This window comes from Dendrobates tinctorius, unplaced genomic scaffold (assembly GCF_039654945.1).
Source record: "Dendrobates tinctorius isolate UK_male_01 unplaced genomic scaffold, ASM3965494v1 ptg000165l, whole genome shotgun sequence".
In the NCBI taxonomy this organism is placed as follows: domain Eukaryota; kingdom Metazoa; phylum Chordata; class Amphibia; order Anura; family Dendrobatidae; genus Dendrobates; species Dendrobates tinctorius.
Genome location: NW_027361832.1, coordinates 14,171,021 through 14,190,012, shown reverse-complemented (window position 1 = coordinate 14,190,012; position 18,992 = coordinate 14,171,021). Strand labels below are relative to the sequence as shown.

Here is an 18,992-nt window from a genome sequence, read left to right as displayed (position 1 = left end):
ACTGATCTGCATGAGAGACATCCAGTTATACAGGACTAAACATCCTTTTCTATCTTACCTTCCACAGTGTTTCCATTCAGAGACTTTCCAACGAGTCTCGTTTTATCATCTATGAATTTTGGGAAAGCAGTAACGCATGGAAGAAGTAAGTGAAGCAAGATATGTATGATGTATGACATGTTAATCACAGAGGGGTGGATCGGTTGGCGAAAGTCCTGTCTATCGGCTGATCAGTAGTCTCTGACTGCTGGACAAGAGGCTTCCATATCTCTTAGCTTTTCGAAATTCCCAGCACTTGCTTTTGATTAGCCCGACTGTTGTGATGCCATTATGGTGCAGTGTACACACGACGTAGCTCCAACTCCGCTGATCAAAAGCCGCGCTGGAGATCCCAGAAGTTATAAGATTCACAAGCCTCCAGCCCAACACTCAGGAGACTATGAACCTGTATGATGGACTGGAGGTTCAAGAATTGATCCACCCATATCTAGCACTAAAGTGTAGCGGTAATTTTAAGCCTAAGGCCTGTTTCACACATCAGTTTTTTTGGTCAGTCAAAATCCGCTAAAATGGCGGATAGCGGATCCGTTCCTGTACTGACCACAACGTTTGGCACCGGACCGTCAAAAGCAGAATTTTAAAGGAACCGCTGCCTCTGGGGGAGAGAAATTTTTCAGCCGCCAAAACAGAGTTTAGGGTTAAATTTCCGGCTGAGTGAAGTCTTTCGGGCATGCGCAGTGAGAAGTGCGGATCCTGCCGCCCAAAAGAACGTTGCATGGTCCGTTCGGGCATGTCGGCGGACGTCAAAATTTCGGCGGATCCGCAAAAAAAACGGATCCAAAGGATGGCCATCCGTCAAGATCCGCCGGTAATGCAACTCAATGGGAAAAAAAACGGATCCGCCAAGAAAAATGGCAGATCCGTTTTTTTTGCAAAACGGCGGATTTTGACTGATGGACAAAAACGGATGTGTGAAACAGGCCTAAGCAACACAAGCGATTTTCACTGGCTTACAGTATGCCAAGCGATTTTCATTGGCTTACAGTATGCCTCAGGTTATATGGTTTGTTCACACATGCATTACTGTTACAGACGTCCCTCGGTGGAAATACCATAGCGAAATCTGCATTAGAATCTATCTGCTTGTATTCACATCTGGTAGTAATGGTTTACTTGTACACAATGAAACTGCCATTTTTTTTGTAGAGATCCCATGTGCCAGTTGTTAGAAATCTAGAAAACACATGGAAATCAGTCAGGATGTGCACGGGGGGAAGTGTCAATGCACTTTAAGAAAATTAAAGTGGCACACCCCCAGTGCACTTACAGCTTGATTCGCATATGGCTGCTACACTAGATTTATTGTGACTGACAAGTCAGATCTCTACAAAAATGTTATAATTTTTATTCAGGGCCATTTAATATGTAAATTACCTCTTCAGAGAGGAAGAGGACTTGAACTCTATAGCGCCACCTGTTGGAAGCAGCAATCTTACCAGTCACTATAGACCCTTTCACAAGTCTTCCAATATGACTTAGGATAAAAGCCAAATCAGAATCTCAATTTGCAGACATGGTGTTTCGGGGTATTGACCTCTCATCAGTGCAAAGCATAAGAACTAATTTGGCTAGGTGAGAGGCTCAACACTTCTACATGTTAAAATCTGTTCACTGTTCCCTTTAATGTGATCAACAAAATCTTCAAACATAGGCTGGACAGACATCTGTCACGATCCATTTTTGGATCTGTATCAGAGTCTGGACTCTCTTATATAAACCTTTTTCCTTTCTGGCCCACAGAGGTTAATATGGGTTTTTGCCCCCGGTGGCCGCTGGGGTTACTACAACTGTAGTTGGTCGGCTGCTGGGTTTCCCCCCCCCCTGGTGGCTGCTGGTGTTACTACATGTTTAGTCAGTCAGCAGTTGGTGACTACTCCCACTTCCCTTTTTTAAGGCCACCTGGTGCTGCAGATCAAGGTTGGTAACCTGGTGACCCTCTGAGACTTGGGCCTCACTACCATTAAGTGTACCCCCAAGTTAAGGAAAGTCAGGGCACCCCCTTAGTCTGAGGGGCAGTTCAGGGGCCCAGGTTCCTCGTCCCCTGTTTTCCAACTACTGCCCCGTGACACATCTGTCTGAGATGGTTTAGTGAATCATTGAGCAGGGGGTTGGACATGATTACCCAGGAGGTCCCTTACAACTCAAACATAATGTAGATTAGGGAGCTAAAGTGCCTATAATAAGAGTTTTATCTTTACACAGCCACCTCCAAGCCAATTACAGCAAGACATTTCAGAGGAGCAATGTTGATTTCCTGGAAACCCCAGAACTGATAACAACGATGCTGGTACCCGGTAGGTATAATTATCATCACTGCATTCGTAGACGGCGAGCGCTACCGCAACCCCACTCCCTCGAGACCACCTGACTCATAGCGGAGACCAGTGTCCTTCATTTTACTCGAAACCCTACTGAAATTCTCTATAAAGTTTTCTTACCTCCATTAGATGGATTGTGTGGTCAGGAAGCTACGTTCTGCACATCACAATATTATGTTAAACTTTGAAAAAAAAAGTAGATTTTGGCATTTTCCATATTATTATTTACAAAACTATGAAAACTTTTCTTTGTGATTTATAAAAATGAATTATTTTCTATTAGGTAGAGATTACTTTTCATTATCATCACAGGCATGAGTATAACACAAGTTTTCACCCCTTGGTATTTTCCTATTTTGTAGCATTACACCCTCAAATTAAAATGCATTTTGGGGGATTTTTTTTTTATTTACCTTTTTAACTACACATCATGCCTACTTCTTCGAAGGTGCAGAGTATTTCTTTACGGTGACACAATGAAACACAGAGACCTTTATTGTGCATAACTATTCAACCCCCGAAAGTTAATAATGTGTACTGCAGGGCAAACTTTATGAAATACAGATATTAACTTACTGAGGTATTGTATATACTCGCATATAAGCCAACCCAAATGTAAGCAGAGGCACCTAATTTTGCCACGAAAAACTGGGAAAACTTATTGACTCAAGTATTAGCATCCTGGTATACCTATCCTGGTATGCATGGCTCCTCATCCCTATCCTGGTATGCATGGTTCCTCATTCCTATCCTTGTATGCATGACTCATCATCCCTATCCTGGTATGCATGGTTCCTCATTCCTATCCTTGTATGCATGACCCCCATGAGAAAAGCATAAAAACATCCTACTTACCTTCCCTGCGCTCCCTCACTGCATCTTGTTCCGGTGCCAGCAGCTCCTGTGGCCGGGCGATCACGTGTCTCTGCTCATTAAGGGAATGAATATTCACCTCTCTCCACATCTATGGGAGTGGAGAGATGTGAATATTCATTACCTTAATGAGCGGTCACCCACGATAGCCCGGCCGCTGCGACTGTAACTGTGCTCGCTATAAGAGAAATGAATATTCATTGACAGTGCAGTGAATATTAATTTCTCTTTAGCAGCGGGCACAGGCTTTAACCGCAGCAGCCAGCTCCTGTCTCCTGTGACCCGCTGCTCCGCCTCTCCTGCCGTCTTCTGGGACATTGACTCGTGTATAAGTCAAGGAGGGGCATTTTCAGCACAAAAAATGTGCTGAAAACTCGGCTTATACACGATTATATTTGGTATGTCTCTACACGCTTCACTGTGGGAATGGTGTTCTTTGGGTGATGGAGAATATTGGGTTTGAGCCACAGACATTTCCTGTGATGGTCAAACAGTTCAATTTTAGCTTCTTCTTACCAGAGAGCCTTCATCCATGTATTTGGAGAGTCTGCCATGTGCCGTATGACAAATTCCAAATGTTTTCTTCTGATTTTCTTTAAACAATGTTTTATCTCTGTCCACTCTTCTCTGTAGAGTGTATAGTGGTCCTTTGGACAGACACTTCCATCTTAACTCTGGGTCCTTTGAATTCCTTCAGTGTTTTTGGTGTCTTTGATGAATCCTAGATTAATGCCTTCCTTCCCGTCTGGGAGTTTTGTTGGGTGGTCGCCCTTTGTCAGGTGATAGTTGTACCATACTGTTTCCAATTTGTTATATTGGATTTCACGGTGCTCCAAGGGATGTTCAAAGCTTGGAATATTTTATTACCCAACCATGATCTATCTTTCTCCACAACTTTGTCTGTGACCTCTGGAGGACTTCTTGGTCTTCACGTTGCTTGCTTAGTGGTGTTACAGACTCCGGGACCTTTCAGAACAGGAGAATTTATATGGACATGATGTGACGCTGACTGCACATGGCACTGACTTTATTCAGCTAATTATGTTACTTCTAAATAAAAATGCTTTGACCAGATCTACTTAAAGGTTTCAAAACAAAACGGTTTAATTCACATGTGCTCTTAGGGTATGTTTCCACAGTCAGGATTAGACGCAGGTAAAATCTGCACCAAATCTGCATCTGAGGTCACTGGCAGGTCACCTGTGGTTTTGATGCGTTTTTTCATGCTGATTTGTATGCGTTTTTTGTAAGCTAAATAATATATATTATTTAACAAAAAAAAGATTTGTGATGTAATTTCTGGTCCAACCTCCTCTTTAACATTTGTCCAACCCACATACCATTACCAGGGCCGGTTTCAGGCAAAGTGGGGCCCTAGGCAAAGTTTAAAATGAGGCCCCAAATGCTAACATATTGCACATCACAAAGAAGCATTTCAGTTGTAGTTACATGTGCTGAGTTCAGGCCACTAAATGAGTGTGATCTACAATATTGAAATCATTCAACACTTGTTTCCCGGCCTCTTTCCACCATCTGAGAAAGAATGATGGAGACAGAACGATGAATAATGGATCACTAACAGATCACCATACAGTATCATGTTATCAGCAGCACATCTACAGTTTACACCTCATAGTCCTCCATATAATATAATGTGCCCCATAGTCCTCCATATAGTATAATACACTCCTCAGTGCTCCATATAGTATAATGCACCACCATAGTCATCCATGTAGTACAATTCACTTCCCATAGTATAATGCACCCAATAGTTCTTCATATAATGTATTCCCCATAGTCCTCGATACAGTATAATGCAGCCCACATATAGTATAATGCAGCCACCCCATAGAGCATAATGCAGCCACCCCACAGAGTATAATGCAGCCTTGCCATACAATATAATGTAACCCCCCATAGAATATAATGCAGCCCCCTCTTATAGTATAATGCAGCCACCCCTTGGAGCATAATGCAGCTACCCCAGAGTATAATGCAGCCACTCCACAGAATATAATGTAACCCCCCATAGAATATAATGCAGCCCCCCTCATATAGTATAATGCAGCCCCTTATATAGTATAATGTAGCCCCTCCATATAATACAATGTAGCGCCCTCCTCATAAAGTATAATGCAGCCCCATAAAATATAATGAAGCCCCCATACAATATAATGCAGCCCCCCATAGAATACAATGTAGCCCCCTCATATAGTATAATGTAGCCCCCTCAAGTATGATGCAATCACCCCCCACAGAATATAATAAATATAATACAGCCCCCCATAGAATATAATGTAGCCCCAAATGGAAAATAAAACAGCCCACCTCCCCACAGAATATAATGCAGCCCCCCATATTATATAACAGCCTCCCCCATAGAATATAATGTAAAATGTACCCCCCATGGTATATAACACAGTCGCATAGCATATAGCCCAGCCCCACATGGTATACAGCCCAGCACCATGGTATATAGCCCAGCACCACCATGGTATACAGCCCAGCACCATAGTATATAGTGCCCAGCCCCACATGGTATATACAGCCCAGCCCCACATGGTATATACAGCCTAGCCCCACATGGTATATACAGCCTAGCCCCACATGGTATATACAAGTCCAGCACCACATGGTATATACAGCCCTGCCGCACATAGCATCCCCCTGAGAGTGGCCCTACAGTCCAACACACACAGCGATATATTTAAAAAAAAAAAACAAACACTCGCTCCAGCCTGTCTCCTGCTCTGCCTTGCACACAGTGAGAGCATCCGCTGTGTCAGAGGCAGAGCGGGGAATGATGGGAGAGGGAGCGTCAGCTGACGCTGTCTCCTCCATCATTGCTGTGGAGGCGGGGAAGTCGGCGCTGGGGGGGCAGATGGCGGCGGGGGAGTCAGCATCAGGGGCAGGCGGGCCCCCCTGCCTCACAGGGGCCCCATGATGTGCCGCTAGCTGGGGGCCCCTGGGGTAGCAGGGTCCCTAGGCAGATGCCTGGTCTGCCTGCCCCTAATGCCGGCCCTGACCATTACACACATAAATAGATCTATAGATAGATATATGGATACATAGATATATCTATCTATATATATATATATTCACTCCAAATAAAGGCAGCACTCCATGGTAATTGTTTTCAAGTGGTAGTGAGTTTTATGGGCACGGGACTATGGGTTGGAGGATGTGTGATGGGTATATGGGCACTGGACTATGGGATGGAGGGTATGTGTGATGGGTATATGGGCACTCTACTATGGGATGGAGGATATGTATGATGGGTGTATGGGCATGTGACGGAGGATGTGTGATGGGTATATGGGCATGGGACTACGGGATGGAGGATGTGTGATGGGTATATGGGCACGGGACTATGGGATGGAGGATAATTATAATTTGTTATAACTAACCACAGTTAGTTACTATGCCCGGGCAGCGCCGTGCTCTTCAGCTAGTCTACTATATAATTGTCTAATTCTGTCTGTCTGTAATGGAAATCCCGCCTCGCTGATCGGTCACGGCAGTTAGGCCGCGACCAATCAGTGACAGTTGATTAGTCTTCGCGGCAACACGGCCGCATCGCTTATTGTACAGGCATATTACAGCCGTTAAAGGCATCACTGCTCATTACACACGCACAGTCCTGTACATATTCTGGAGTACAATACATTAACAGAAGAACAGTGACTGCAGCTCTGGGTGTAACTGGAGTACAATACATTAGGTAAGATCTGAACAGTGACAGCAGCTCTGCGTGTAACAGGAGTATAATACATTAGGTAAGATCTGAACAGTGACTGCAGCTCTGGCTGTAACAGGAGTATAATACATTAGGTAAGAGCAGAATGGTGACTGCAGCTCTGGGTGTAACTGGAGTATACAATACATTAGGTAACAGCAGAACAGTGACTGCAGCTCTGGGTGTAACAGGAGTATAATACATTAGGTAAGAGCAGAACATTGACTGCAGCTCTGGCTGTAACAGGAGTATAATATATTAGGTAAGAGCAGAACAGTGACTGCAGCTCTGGGTGTAACTGGACTACAAAGCATTAGGTAAAAGCAGAACAGTGACTGCAGCTCCGGGTGTAACAGGAGTATAATACACTAGATGGTGGCCCGATTCTATTGCATCGGGTATTCTAGAGTCTCTGATAAAAATAGTTATATACTCACCTTCCGACAGCCCCTGGACTCTGTCCCGCCTCTCACCACGCTCTTCCAGTCCCAGTAATGCTTAGCGAGAAGGGCTGGAGATGACGTCACTCTCGCGAGAGCATGACGTCATCAGCGGTGTTTCGCGCAAAGCATTACTGGGATCGGGAGCGTGGTGAGAGGAGAGAAAGAGTCCGGGGGCCGTCGGGAGGTGAGTATATCACAATTTTTTATTTTAACAGAGACTCTAGGATACCCGATGCGATAGAATCAGGCCACCATCTAGTATACACTCACTGGCCACTTTATTAGGTACACCTGTCCAACTGTGTGTTAAGACTTAATTTCTAATCTGCCAATCACATGGCGGCAACTCAGTGCATTTAGGCATGTAGACATGGTCAAGACAATCTCCTGCAGTTCAAACCGAGCATCAGTATGGGGAAGAAAGGTGATTAGAGTGCCTTTGAACGTGGCATGATTGTTGGTGCCAGAAGGGCTGGTCTGAGTATTTCAGAAACTGCTGATCTACTGGGATTTTCACGCACAACCATCTCTAGGGTTTACAGAGAATGGTCCGAAAAAGAAAAAAAATCCAGTGAGCGGCAGTTCTGTGGCCGGAAATGCCTTGTTGATGCCAGAGGAGAATGGGCAGACTGGTTCGAGCTGATAGAAAGGCAACAGTGACTCAAATTGCCACCCGTTACAACCAAGGTAGGCAGAAGAGCATCTCTGAACGCACAGTGCGTCGAACTTTGAGGCAGATGGGCTACAGCAGCAGAAGACCACACCGGGTACCACTCCTCTCAGCTAAGAACAGGAAACTGAGGCTACAATTTGCACAAGCTCATCGAAATTGGACAGTAGAAGATTGGAAAAACGTTGCCTGGTCTGATGAGTCTCGATTTCTGCTGCGACATTCGGATGGTAGGGTCAGAATTTGGCGTAAACAACATGAAAGCATGGATCCATCCTGCCTTGTATCAACGGTTCAGGCTGGTGGTGGTGGTGTCATGGTGTGGGGAATTTTTTCTGGGCACTCTTTGGGCCCCTTGGTACCAATTGAGCATCGTTGCAACGCCACAGCCTACCTGAGTATTGTTGCTGACCATGTCCATCCCTTTATGACCACAATGTACCCAACATCTGATGGCTACTTTCAGCAGGATAATGCGCCATGTCATAAAGCTCGAATCATCTCAGATTGGTTTCTTGAACATGACAATGAGTTCACTGTACTCAAATGGCCTCCTCAGTCACCAGATCTCAATCCAATAGAGCATCTTTGGGATGTGGTGGAACGGGAGATTCGCATCAGGGATGTGCAGCCGACAAATCTGCGCCAACTGTGTGATGCCATCATGTCAATATGGTCCAAAATCTCTGAGGAATGCTTCCAGCACCTTGTTGAATCTCTGCCACGAAGAATTGAGGCAGTTCTGAAGGCAAAAGGGGGTCCAACCCGTTACTAGCATGGTGTACCTAATAAAGTGGCCAGTGAGTGTATATATATATATATATATATATATATATACACATACATACATACATACACACACACACATATATACACACACACACACATATATATATATACAGTCATATGTAAAAGTTTGGGCACCCCTATTAATGTTAACCTTTTTTCTTTATAACAATTTTGGTTTTTGCAACAGCTATTTCAGTTTCATATATCTAATAACTGATGGACTCAGTTATATTTCTGGATTCAAATGAGGTTTATTGTACTAACAGAAAATGTGCAATCTGCATTTAAACAAAATTTGACCGGTGCAAAAGTATGGGCACCCTTATCATTTTCTTGATTTGAACACTCCTAACTACTTTTTACTGACTTCCTGAAGCACTAAATTGGTTTTGTAACCTCATTGAGCTTTGAACTTCATAGCCAGGTGTATCAAATCATGAGAAAAGGTATTTAAGGTGGCCACTTGCAAGTAGTTCTCCTATTAGATTCTCCTATGAAGAGTGGCATCATGGGCTCCTCAAAACAACTCTCAAATGATCTGAAAACAAAGATTATTCAACATAGCTTTTCAGGGGAAGGATACAAAAAGTTGTCTCAGAGATTTAACCTGTCAGTTTCCACTGTGAGGAACATAATAAGGAAATGGAAGAACACAGGTACAGTTCTTGTTAAGCCCAGAAGTGGCAGGCCAAGAAAAATATCAGAAAGGCAGAGAAGAATGGTGAGAACAGTCAAGGACAATCCACAGACCACCTCCAAAGACCTGCAGCATCATCTTGCTGCAGATGGTGTCACTGTGCATCGGTCAACAATACAGCGCACTTTGCACAAGGAGAAGCTGTATGGGAGAGTGATGCGAAAGAAGCCGTTTCTGCAAGCACACCACAAACAGAGTCGCCTGAGGTATGCAAAAGCACATTTGGACAAGCCAGTTACATTTTGGAAGAAGGTCCTGTGGACTGATGAAACAAAGATTGAGTTGTTTGGTCATACAAAAAGGCGTTATGCATGCGCTGTATTGTTGACCGATGCACAGTGACACCATCTGCAGCAAGATGATGCTGCAGGTCTTTGGAGGTGGTCTGTGGATTGTCCTTGACTGTTCTCAGCATTCTTCTTCTCTGCCTTTCTGATATTTTTCTTGGCCTGCCACTTCTGGGCTTAACAAGAACTGTACCTGTGTTCTTCCATTTCCTTACTATGTTCCTCACAGTGGAAACTGACAGGTTAAATCTCTGAGACAACTTTTTGTATCCTTCCCCTGAAAAGCTATGTTGAATAATCTTTGTTTTCAGATCATTTGAGAGTTGATTTGAGGAGCCCATGATGCCACTCTTTATAGGAGAATCAAATAGGAGAACTACTTGCAAGTGGCCACTTTAAATACCTTTTCTCATGATTTGATATACCTGGCTACGAAGTTCAAAGCTCAATGAGGTTACAAAAACAATTTAGTGCTTCAGGAAGTCAGTAAAAAGTAGTTAGGAGTGTTCAAATCAAGAAAATGATAAGGGTGCCCATACTTTTGCACCGGTCAAATTTTGTTTAAATTCAGATTGCACATTTTCTGTTAGTACAATAAACCTCATTTGAATCCAGAAATATAACTGAGTCCATCAGTTATTAGATATATGAAACTGAAATAGCTGTTGCAAAAACCAAAATTGTTATAAAGAAAAAAGGTTAACATTAATAGGGGTGCCCAAACTTTTACATATGACTGTATATATCTATAGATATATCTATCTACAGATATATCTGGCTATTAAAATAGGGTGCCCCCCCAAAAAAAAAAAAATGACGTGGGATCCTGCACAATTTTCTGCATCAGAGTGGGAAAGCCGATGGCCGGGGGCCAATATTTTTAGCCTGGGAAGGGTGTAATACCCATGGATCTTCCCAGGCTATGAATATCAGCCCGCAGCTGTCTGCATAGCCTTTTGTGGCTATTAAAATAGGGGGACCAAAAAAAAAAAGGACGTGGAGTCCCCCTATAATAGCCAGAAAGGCTATGCAGACAGCTGCGGGCTGAAATTCATAGCCTAGGAAGGGGCCATGGGTATTGGACCGCCCCTGGCTGCAAACACCAGCCCGCAGCCGCCCCAGAAATGGCGCATCTATATGATGTGCCAATTCCGGCACTTAGCCTCTCTCATTCCACTCCCGTGTAGGGGTGGCATATGGGATAATAAGGGGTTAATGTCACCTTTGATTGTAAGGTGGCATTAAGCCCAGTTAATAATGGAGAGGCGTCAATAAGACACTTATCCATTATTAATCCAGTAGTTAAAGGGTTAAAAAAGGCAGAGCCAGAAAAAAGTATTTTAATGAAATAAAACACAACACAGTTTTCCATATTTTTATTATATGCCCAAATCCAAGCGAAGCCATCGATCACCTGAAAAAAAAAAATAAAATAACAAACCAACCATATACTCCCTGTCTGACGTAGTCCATTATACGAGTGTCCCACGACGAGTCCAGCTCTGCCACATCTGGATGCATGACATCCGGATATAGAAGAGCTTGTAGATGACCACCGGAGATTTCCGGCAATCATCTACACTGTGTACGTGACCGGAGATAACCCCCCGGTCAAGTACACGGCAGTTCTCGCGATAAGCCAAGTTATCGCGAGAACTGCAGTGGACGCGGACTTACGGCGGCGGGACAGGTAAGAACTTTATTTAAATTAGTAGACATGCATAGTAAACTGTGTTTACGCAGTTAGGCTATGTGCACACGATGCGGATTTTGCTGCAGATCTGCAGCGTTTCTGGCCCTGCGGGTCCGCAGCAGATTTAGCTGCGTTGTACAGTACCATTGTTTTTAATGGTAAATTGGAAAACGCTGTGCAGAATTTTCTGCATGGATTTGCTGCGGTTTCAAATCTGCAGAAAGAATTGACATTGTAAACAGACATGCTGCGTTCTGAAAAGATGCGCCGCACGTCAGTTTACGCGGGTCTGCCACCTGCGTCTTTTAACGCATAGTGGAGATGGGATGTCATGAAATCCCCTCCACTATGCTGTAACATCTGGACGCTTCGGGCTTGACGCTGCGGCTGTATGCAGCGTCAAAACCGCAGCGTTTCCTGACCGTGGAAACATACCCTTAATGTTTAGAATTTTTTTTCACAATATTTATAATATTTTTTTTTACCTTATTTTTTAATTCCACTGTAAAAAAAAAAAAAGACTATTTTGTCAGGACCATCTGTCATGTCCGGTCATATTGAGACAACCTACGCTTATGACTCTTGTTTTGAGGGAAGTTTGTTTGTAACCTGTTTTTTTTTGTCTCTCCTTCTTTACAGCTTCTTGGTGGGTCCTCAATAATAATTAGAGGTGCGCATTGTCCCACAGATGAGCGGTGAGGAGGACATACCCTGACATCATATATAAAGAAACCTGTGCTATTGTATCTCCCCCTCTGTATTGTTTAGACAATTTACATATGTTACATACAGAAATGTGGATTAGTTCTGCATTGGTTGGATCTGCTTAAAGTATCAGGTGTTGCTTTTCTCACTTCCAGAAACAACCTAGAAACATGGTGTAAAAAGTTTTGGGAAGTAGGAAAACTGCAACTGAAAGCAGAGCACAAATTTTGCGACATTTGGTGTTTGCAAGTCATTTTCACCAAGCTCCGACAAAGTGGGCAAATCTACGGCGGGATGGGGCATGGCGACTGCCGCTTGTTAAATTCATGACAAAAGGTGGAATTCGCTGCACTGGAAATCTTACTCCAGCAGGGACTGGAGTAAGACTTGTGGTGAGGCGCACACCACTCATTAGATACTCCAGATTCATTAAGAGGTGTGCCCTCTACCCCGCCCAATCATCAAGACCGGGGTGAAGATCGAGGGTCTTGATGAATCTGGACAATAGAGATAGGGTGAGACTTAACTGTAAGTCTGGGTTCAGGTAGTGTGTGCATTCTGCTTGACAAATCTACAGTACAAGTAGATGGGATTGTCAATATCCCATGTACTGGACAATATATGGATAGAAAACAGAGCAAGTAATATAAAATGTGAACATAACACATGCAGACCGTGTGATGTTCAAGAAAAAAATAGACTGCACACACTAATGTACAACGTATGTGTGAATGCAGCCTAAAGGTACAGTACACTCTTTAGTAGAGTCACAGGACCGTGGTCCAGTAGCCATGTTGGTGCTCCGTGGCCACTGGACCAGAGTCCTGCAAACCTTCTCTTACCTGATACCTTGTGAAATGTCATTATTGCAGTGCAAAGCATGCATAACATTGCTCTGGACTTACAAATTAGGCTATGTTCCCAAGATGAGCTTTAGGTGAGTTTCTGATATTGCAGATTTTTTGCACCATTTCTGCACATTAAGTCAAACATTTTACTTGCATTTTTTTTTCAAAAATAAACAGCTTAAAAAATTTCTCGTGGGAACATAGCCTTACAGGTGGCGGGGATGCCGCGGGTAGTAAGAGGTACACAGGGCTCTGGTTCCGGTGATTGTTACTACTTCTCAGCTCTACAGTTTTTTTGGAATGAGAGCTGCAGGCCACCGTATTTTTTTCATACCACTTAGGATTTTCCTTAGGACTGCTACTACAGCTTGATTGTTAAGAATCAATCAGTATTGCTACAAAAGGTCCTAAGCTCCTGTTTCATGGATCGACCACCAGCGCATTACGACCACCGTCACGATACCGTATGATATGACCACGATAGGCTTTTACCAGTCAGTGGTTGTTAGAAAGAACAGGCAGATTAAAGTGCACATTGAGCGATCGATACCAGATTGCTCAGGGCGCCTAGGTTGCCATAGTTCTCACCGGCTGTTTGCAGGATGATGTGGCACCGAGAACAATCTTTAAAGGCTCATGCAGACGTCTGTGCAACATCCGAGCAGGATTCGTATAATTCTACAAGGCTGTCACGCTTTCGTCAGGAGGCCTGCAGCTAGTCCATGCATTGAGGTCCACGCGGAGGTCGTGTCGCACAGACGTCTGCATGAGCCCCGATGCTGCACAAAAGATCATTTCACCCGATGAACGAGCAAGCATGCGCAGTAACATGGCAGGATAAATGTGAAACCAGCCTTTTTAACAATCCTTGCTCATGATTACCTTGCAGTGAAAATGCCTTATATTACCGTGATATTGTGCATTACTGCCAGTAATATTACCACTTACGGGAAGCACATAAAATAACATCTCATGTGTTCCATTCTAATAGATTTACACACCAGTCCTCTGAACACTTGACCATAGGCACTATGGGGGCAATGGCTGCCACGTGTGGTCGTCACCCTGCTTCACTTACCAGTGTTAGAGACTCAGGAACGGTCAATTACAAAATCAAAGCCCCAACAAGGATTTCCAGGGCATTTTCACATTTTAGGAGAAATTCTCTATAACATGAAATATAAAGAATGACAGTATGCTGGATAAGGTGCGTGTACTCATGTGTCACAGATCACCTTCTATACAGGTCTGTGCCTCGCTACAATGGAGCAGCCATGGGGGGTGCAGAACTGACCAAAGTAGTAAACGGCTCCAGATCAGTCATTTGTGAGACTGTCGTCATATAGGTTATTATATCAAAAGTTTAACTACTTGAATATCTGCTGCCGTAACATTACTGTCATTGTGACAATTACCCATCGTACTGACCGACCATTGCAGACCAGTTTATTCTTCATCTTAAAGTTGTACCTTAGATCGTACAAGAGTAAACCTTCACATAATTTAGATAGGTAACTTTTTGTGGCAAATTTTAATAAAGCATTTCTCATCTTCGGTGCTTTGTAATCATTTCTCTCGCTATTCTTGTGTCATTTATTTGCAACTAGTAGAATACCCGCGGCTTCGCTCGCAGAAAATATGTTAAATTGTTGGTTAGGGTAGCTAAAGTAACATTTTCAGTGTCACCCTGAAATTGACATTTTCAGAATGCTACTGTAAAAATTTTTTCCACTTTAAATTTTTATTATTTTGGCATATTACTAATTTGTCGTAAAATTGATGTGAATAACTTTTTTTTCCCCATTTCAACATTTTTATTGATTTTATATATTCAATACATATTCAATACATATTATGTAGTATAAACTATTACAAATATTTTTTGAACTGTTTTTTTTTTATAAAAAAAATGAACTTGCCCAATAGATAGTCGTTTTTTGGGCGTCATTTTAAAAAACTGTCCTTAGTATTATGACCCTTTAGTATTCACCTGACACTGATAAGAGATGTGATAGGATGAATAGTAAATACAGTGCAGCCCTCACACAGTATTACTAGGACCTGCAGGAGCTCACATCTCAGTAACGAAAACCGCCTCACAGGCAGACTTGTCTAGTTGTCCATAGCAACCAATCAGAGCTCAGCTTTCACTTTAACTCAGCAGCTTCAGTGATGAATGCTCCCTGTATAGTAAGCAATAATGACAATCTTACTATGAGGCATTTTTCACCTGACCAATATTGCTGCTCAGTAATGTTTGTCCGTGTGCGTAGGGTGCATCCTTCTGAGTGTGTTTTTTAAGAAATAAGATAATCCTTTAATCGTCCCACCATGGGGAAATTCAGTTTGCATGCGTGTGTGTGTGTGTGGTGTGCATGTGGTATTTATTGGGTGGTGTTGTGGTATTTGTGGGGTGGTGTGTGTGTGGTGTTGTGCTTGTGGGTTGGTGTATGTGTGCTGTCTGTGTGATGTTTGTATGGTGTTTGTGTGTGGTGGTGCAGACCCTTTAGCAGCAACTCTTTGACACCATCGCTATAATCCGTCCCTGTCAGTCACAACTGTTTTCCCCTCAGCATTTTTACTTTCACCTTCACATTTCTCGATTATATGTATAGGGCCTAACTTCGGGGGCCCCAATCTCATGACGGGGGGACGCTAGCGAGATTTAACGTGCGCAGTATTCTGCTTCTGTGGGTGGAGAGGGGGCACGCCAAATTTAACCCAAATCGGGCGAGAACTGTGGATTTGTATACAGCGGGCTACTACAGATTTTGAGTTTTATACATACACATGTGGTCAAGAATTGTTGGTACCCCTTGTTTAATGACACAAAAACCCACAATGGTCACAGAAATAACTTGAATCAGACAAAAGTAATAAATCAAAAATCTATGAAAATGAACAAATGATAATCAGACATTGCTTGTCAACCATGCTTCCACAGAATTAAAAATAAATAAATAAAACTCATGAAATAGGCCTGGACAGAAATGATGGTAGTGTGAGAAAATGGACATGTTAAATCAAGGTGTGTCCACCAATTAGCATCACAGGTGTCTACCATCTTGGAATCAGTGAGTGGTCTGTATAGAGGGCTGTGCTGTTTGTGATACACACCATGTCACCACTCAACATGGAACAGAGGAAGCGAAGGAAAGAGTTGTCTCAGGAGATTAGAAAGAAAATTATAGACAAACATGTTAAAGGTAAACGTTATAATACCATCTCCAAGCAGCTTGATATTCCTGTGACTACAATTGCACATATTATTCAGAAATTTAAGCTCCATGGGACTGTAGCCAACCTCCCTGTACATGGCTGCAGGAGGAAAATTGATGACAAATCAAGGAGATGGATAATACGAATGGTAACAAAAGAGCCCAGAAAAACCTTTAAACAGAGTAAAGGTGAACTTCAAGCTCAAGGAACATCAGTGTCAGATCGCACCATCCGTCGCTGTATGAGCCAAAGTGGACTTCATGGGAGACAACCAAGGGGGACACCATTGTTGAAAAAAAATCCTAAAAAAGCCTGACTGTAATTTGTTAAACTACAAGTTGACAAGCCACAAAGCTTCTGGGAGAATGTCCTATGGACAGATGAGACAAAAATGGAACTTTTTGGCAAGGCACATCAGCTCTATGTTCACAGATGGAAAAATGATTCATATCAAGAAAAGAACACTGTCGCTACTGTGAAACATAGAGGAGACTCTGTTATATTCTGGGCCTGCTTTGCTGCATCTGGCACAGGGTGTCTAGAATCTGTGCAGGGTACAATGAAATCTCAAGACTATGAAGGCATTCTAGAGAGAAATGTGCTGCCCAGTGTCAGAAACCTTGGCCTCAGTCTCAGGTCATGGGTCTTGCAACAGGATAATGACCCAAAACACCCAATTAAAAACATCCAAGAATGGCTAAGAGGAAAACACTGGACTATCTGGAATTTGCCTTCTATGAGCCCTGACCTAAATCCTATGAGCATCTTTGGAAAGAGCTGAAACATGCCATCTGGAAAAGGCAACCTTGAAATAAGAGACAACTGGAGCAGTTTGCTCTTGAGGAGTGGGCCAAAATACCTGTCAAGTGGTGCAGAAGTCTCATTGACAGTTTCAGGAATCGTTTGATTGAAATGATTGCCTCCAAAAGGTTGTGGAACAAAATATTAAAGTTAAGGGTACCATCATTTCTGTCCAGGCCTATTTCATGAGTTTTATTATTTAAAAAAAATCTGTGGAAGCATGGCAGAAAAGCAATGTCTGACTTTCATTTGTTCATTTACATAGATTTTTTATTTTTTACTTTTGTCAGATTCAAGATATTTCTGTGACCATTGTGGAATTTTGTGCCATTAAAAAAGGGGTACCAACAATTTTGACCACGTGTGTATACAGAGAGGGCCATTAATGTGGAAACACCAGGGTGGCTGCCACGGTCACCACCCATCTTGAAAAGTTTCCCCCCTCCCATATACTAATGTGCCACAAACAGGAAGTTGATATTGTTAAATATTAGTTATGGATGTATATATTAGTTATGGAGTTGTATTCTTATTACACCCAGTTCTGTACATTGCTTTAGCTGACATTACATAGGTTATTCTTGGAAGTTTTGCTCATGTCAGCTCCACTACATATTTAAGTTTAGCTCATGGTAAAAGGTCGGCTCCATATGTAGAGATCACGTGCTTTAAGAGACGTATATAATTCATGGCTAACTCTAGAGGGCGCTTGCTCCCTCCCCATCATGAGACACAGACGCGAGGATGTCATCTCTGCACGGACATAGCATTGAATGGACAGACAGCTGATATGTAACTTTGCTACGTGAGAAGCCGAACAGAGACAGACGCCATTTGCCATGTGGGATCCCAGAGAAAGAAGGTGACAAGCTTTGCTAGGAACAAATGGACAATCTCTTTATAATCGTGCACCTATTTTTATGTTTTTTTGTAATAATCTTTTCTTTGATGGAAGAATCCAAATAAACCACTACATTTTTATCTGGTAACTAGTCCTAAGTATTTTACAAGAATACGCATTATTTTACAGATATCACCAACCATTCCCATTTTTAGGTGTATCCATATAAATGGCCCACCCTATATATTTGTAAAAGAAAAGGAACCAAATATTGACATGGGCCAGGTCTACCAATCCGGTCAGAACTATGTTTAAATTGTCTAAATTTACATCACCATTTTTTTTTTTCAGCCCACTTTGTGCCAAAACTTTTTTTTATTAGCGCCTCCCCCTTTCATATAAAGCCTCACCTCTTGTTTAGCAAGCCTCTGAAAGTTTCCCATAATAAATGTACATGACAGAGGAAAGTTTCTTCTGGTGTATTTCACATAGTAAATCTCCACCACTTGTTCTAAATTCAAGGCAACAATGGAACAAAAAATAAATGAATTGCAAAAGAAATCACCTGCATTGCCACCTGTCCACTAGCTGTCTCGAAAAGTGAAGGAGCAGCATTATCCCAATACATCGGTACATGTCAGGAATACTCCTTTTAGACATCAATGTACCAGCTGATTTCTCCAAGGCAAAGATGCTTCGGGGAACCCCTGGTGGTGTTTTATCTGGTAGCTCTTTTTCAAGTGGATTCCAGGCAAAATTCACCTGAAAGAAGTGAGGTGCAAATATACCCATAGGCTGGAATCACACATTTCTGATGCGGTTTTTTGGAGTCAGAGCTATAAATGGTTCCTGCCTTTAACCTGTTCAGGACATCAAGTTGGGAGCAGGTGTATGGATCAGGCTCACCGCCTGAGCCCGCATAATACTTATCAGATAATGGCCAGGATCTGCCTCTAACAGCCGTGGGTGAAGCTGAACTGCGTCCATGACTGGTAATCTGTTAACAGCGACC

General features: G+C 42.8%; 1 protein-coding gene across 1 annotated transcript in view; it reads left to right on the top strand.

The window, feature by feature from the left end:
• The window catches only part of NECAB1 (N-terminal EF-hand calcium binding protein 1), a 299,035-nt gene extending 284,362 nt beyond the window's left edge, over positions 1–14,673 (top strand). The window contains exons 11-13 of the mRNA XM_073550518.1: positions 68–145; positions 2,263–2,354; positions 12,206–14,673. Coding sequence (XP_073406619.1) covers positions 68–145; positions 2,263–2,354; positions 12,206–12,234 — 199 coding nt within the window. The 3' untranslated portion in view covers positions 12,235–14,673. The remainder of the gene's footprint in view (positions 1–67; positions 146–2,262; positions 2,355–12,205) is intronic.
• The last annotated feature ends 4,319 nt before the right edge of the window (positions 14,674–18,992 follow it).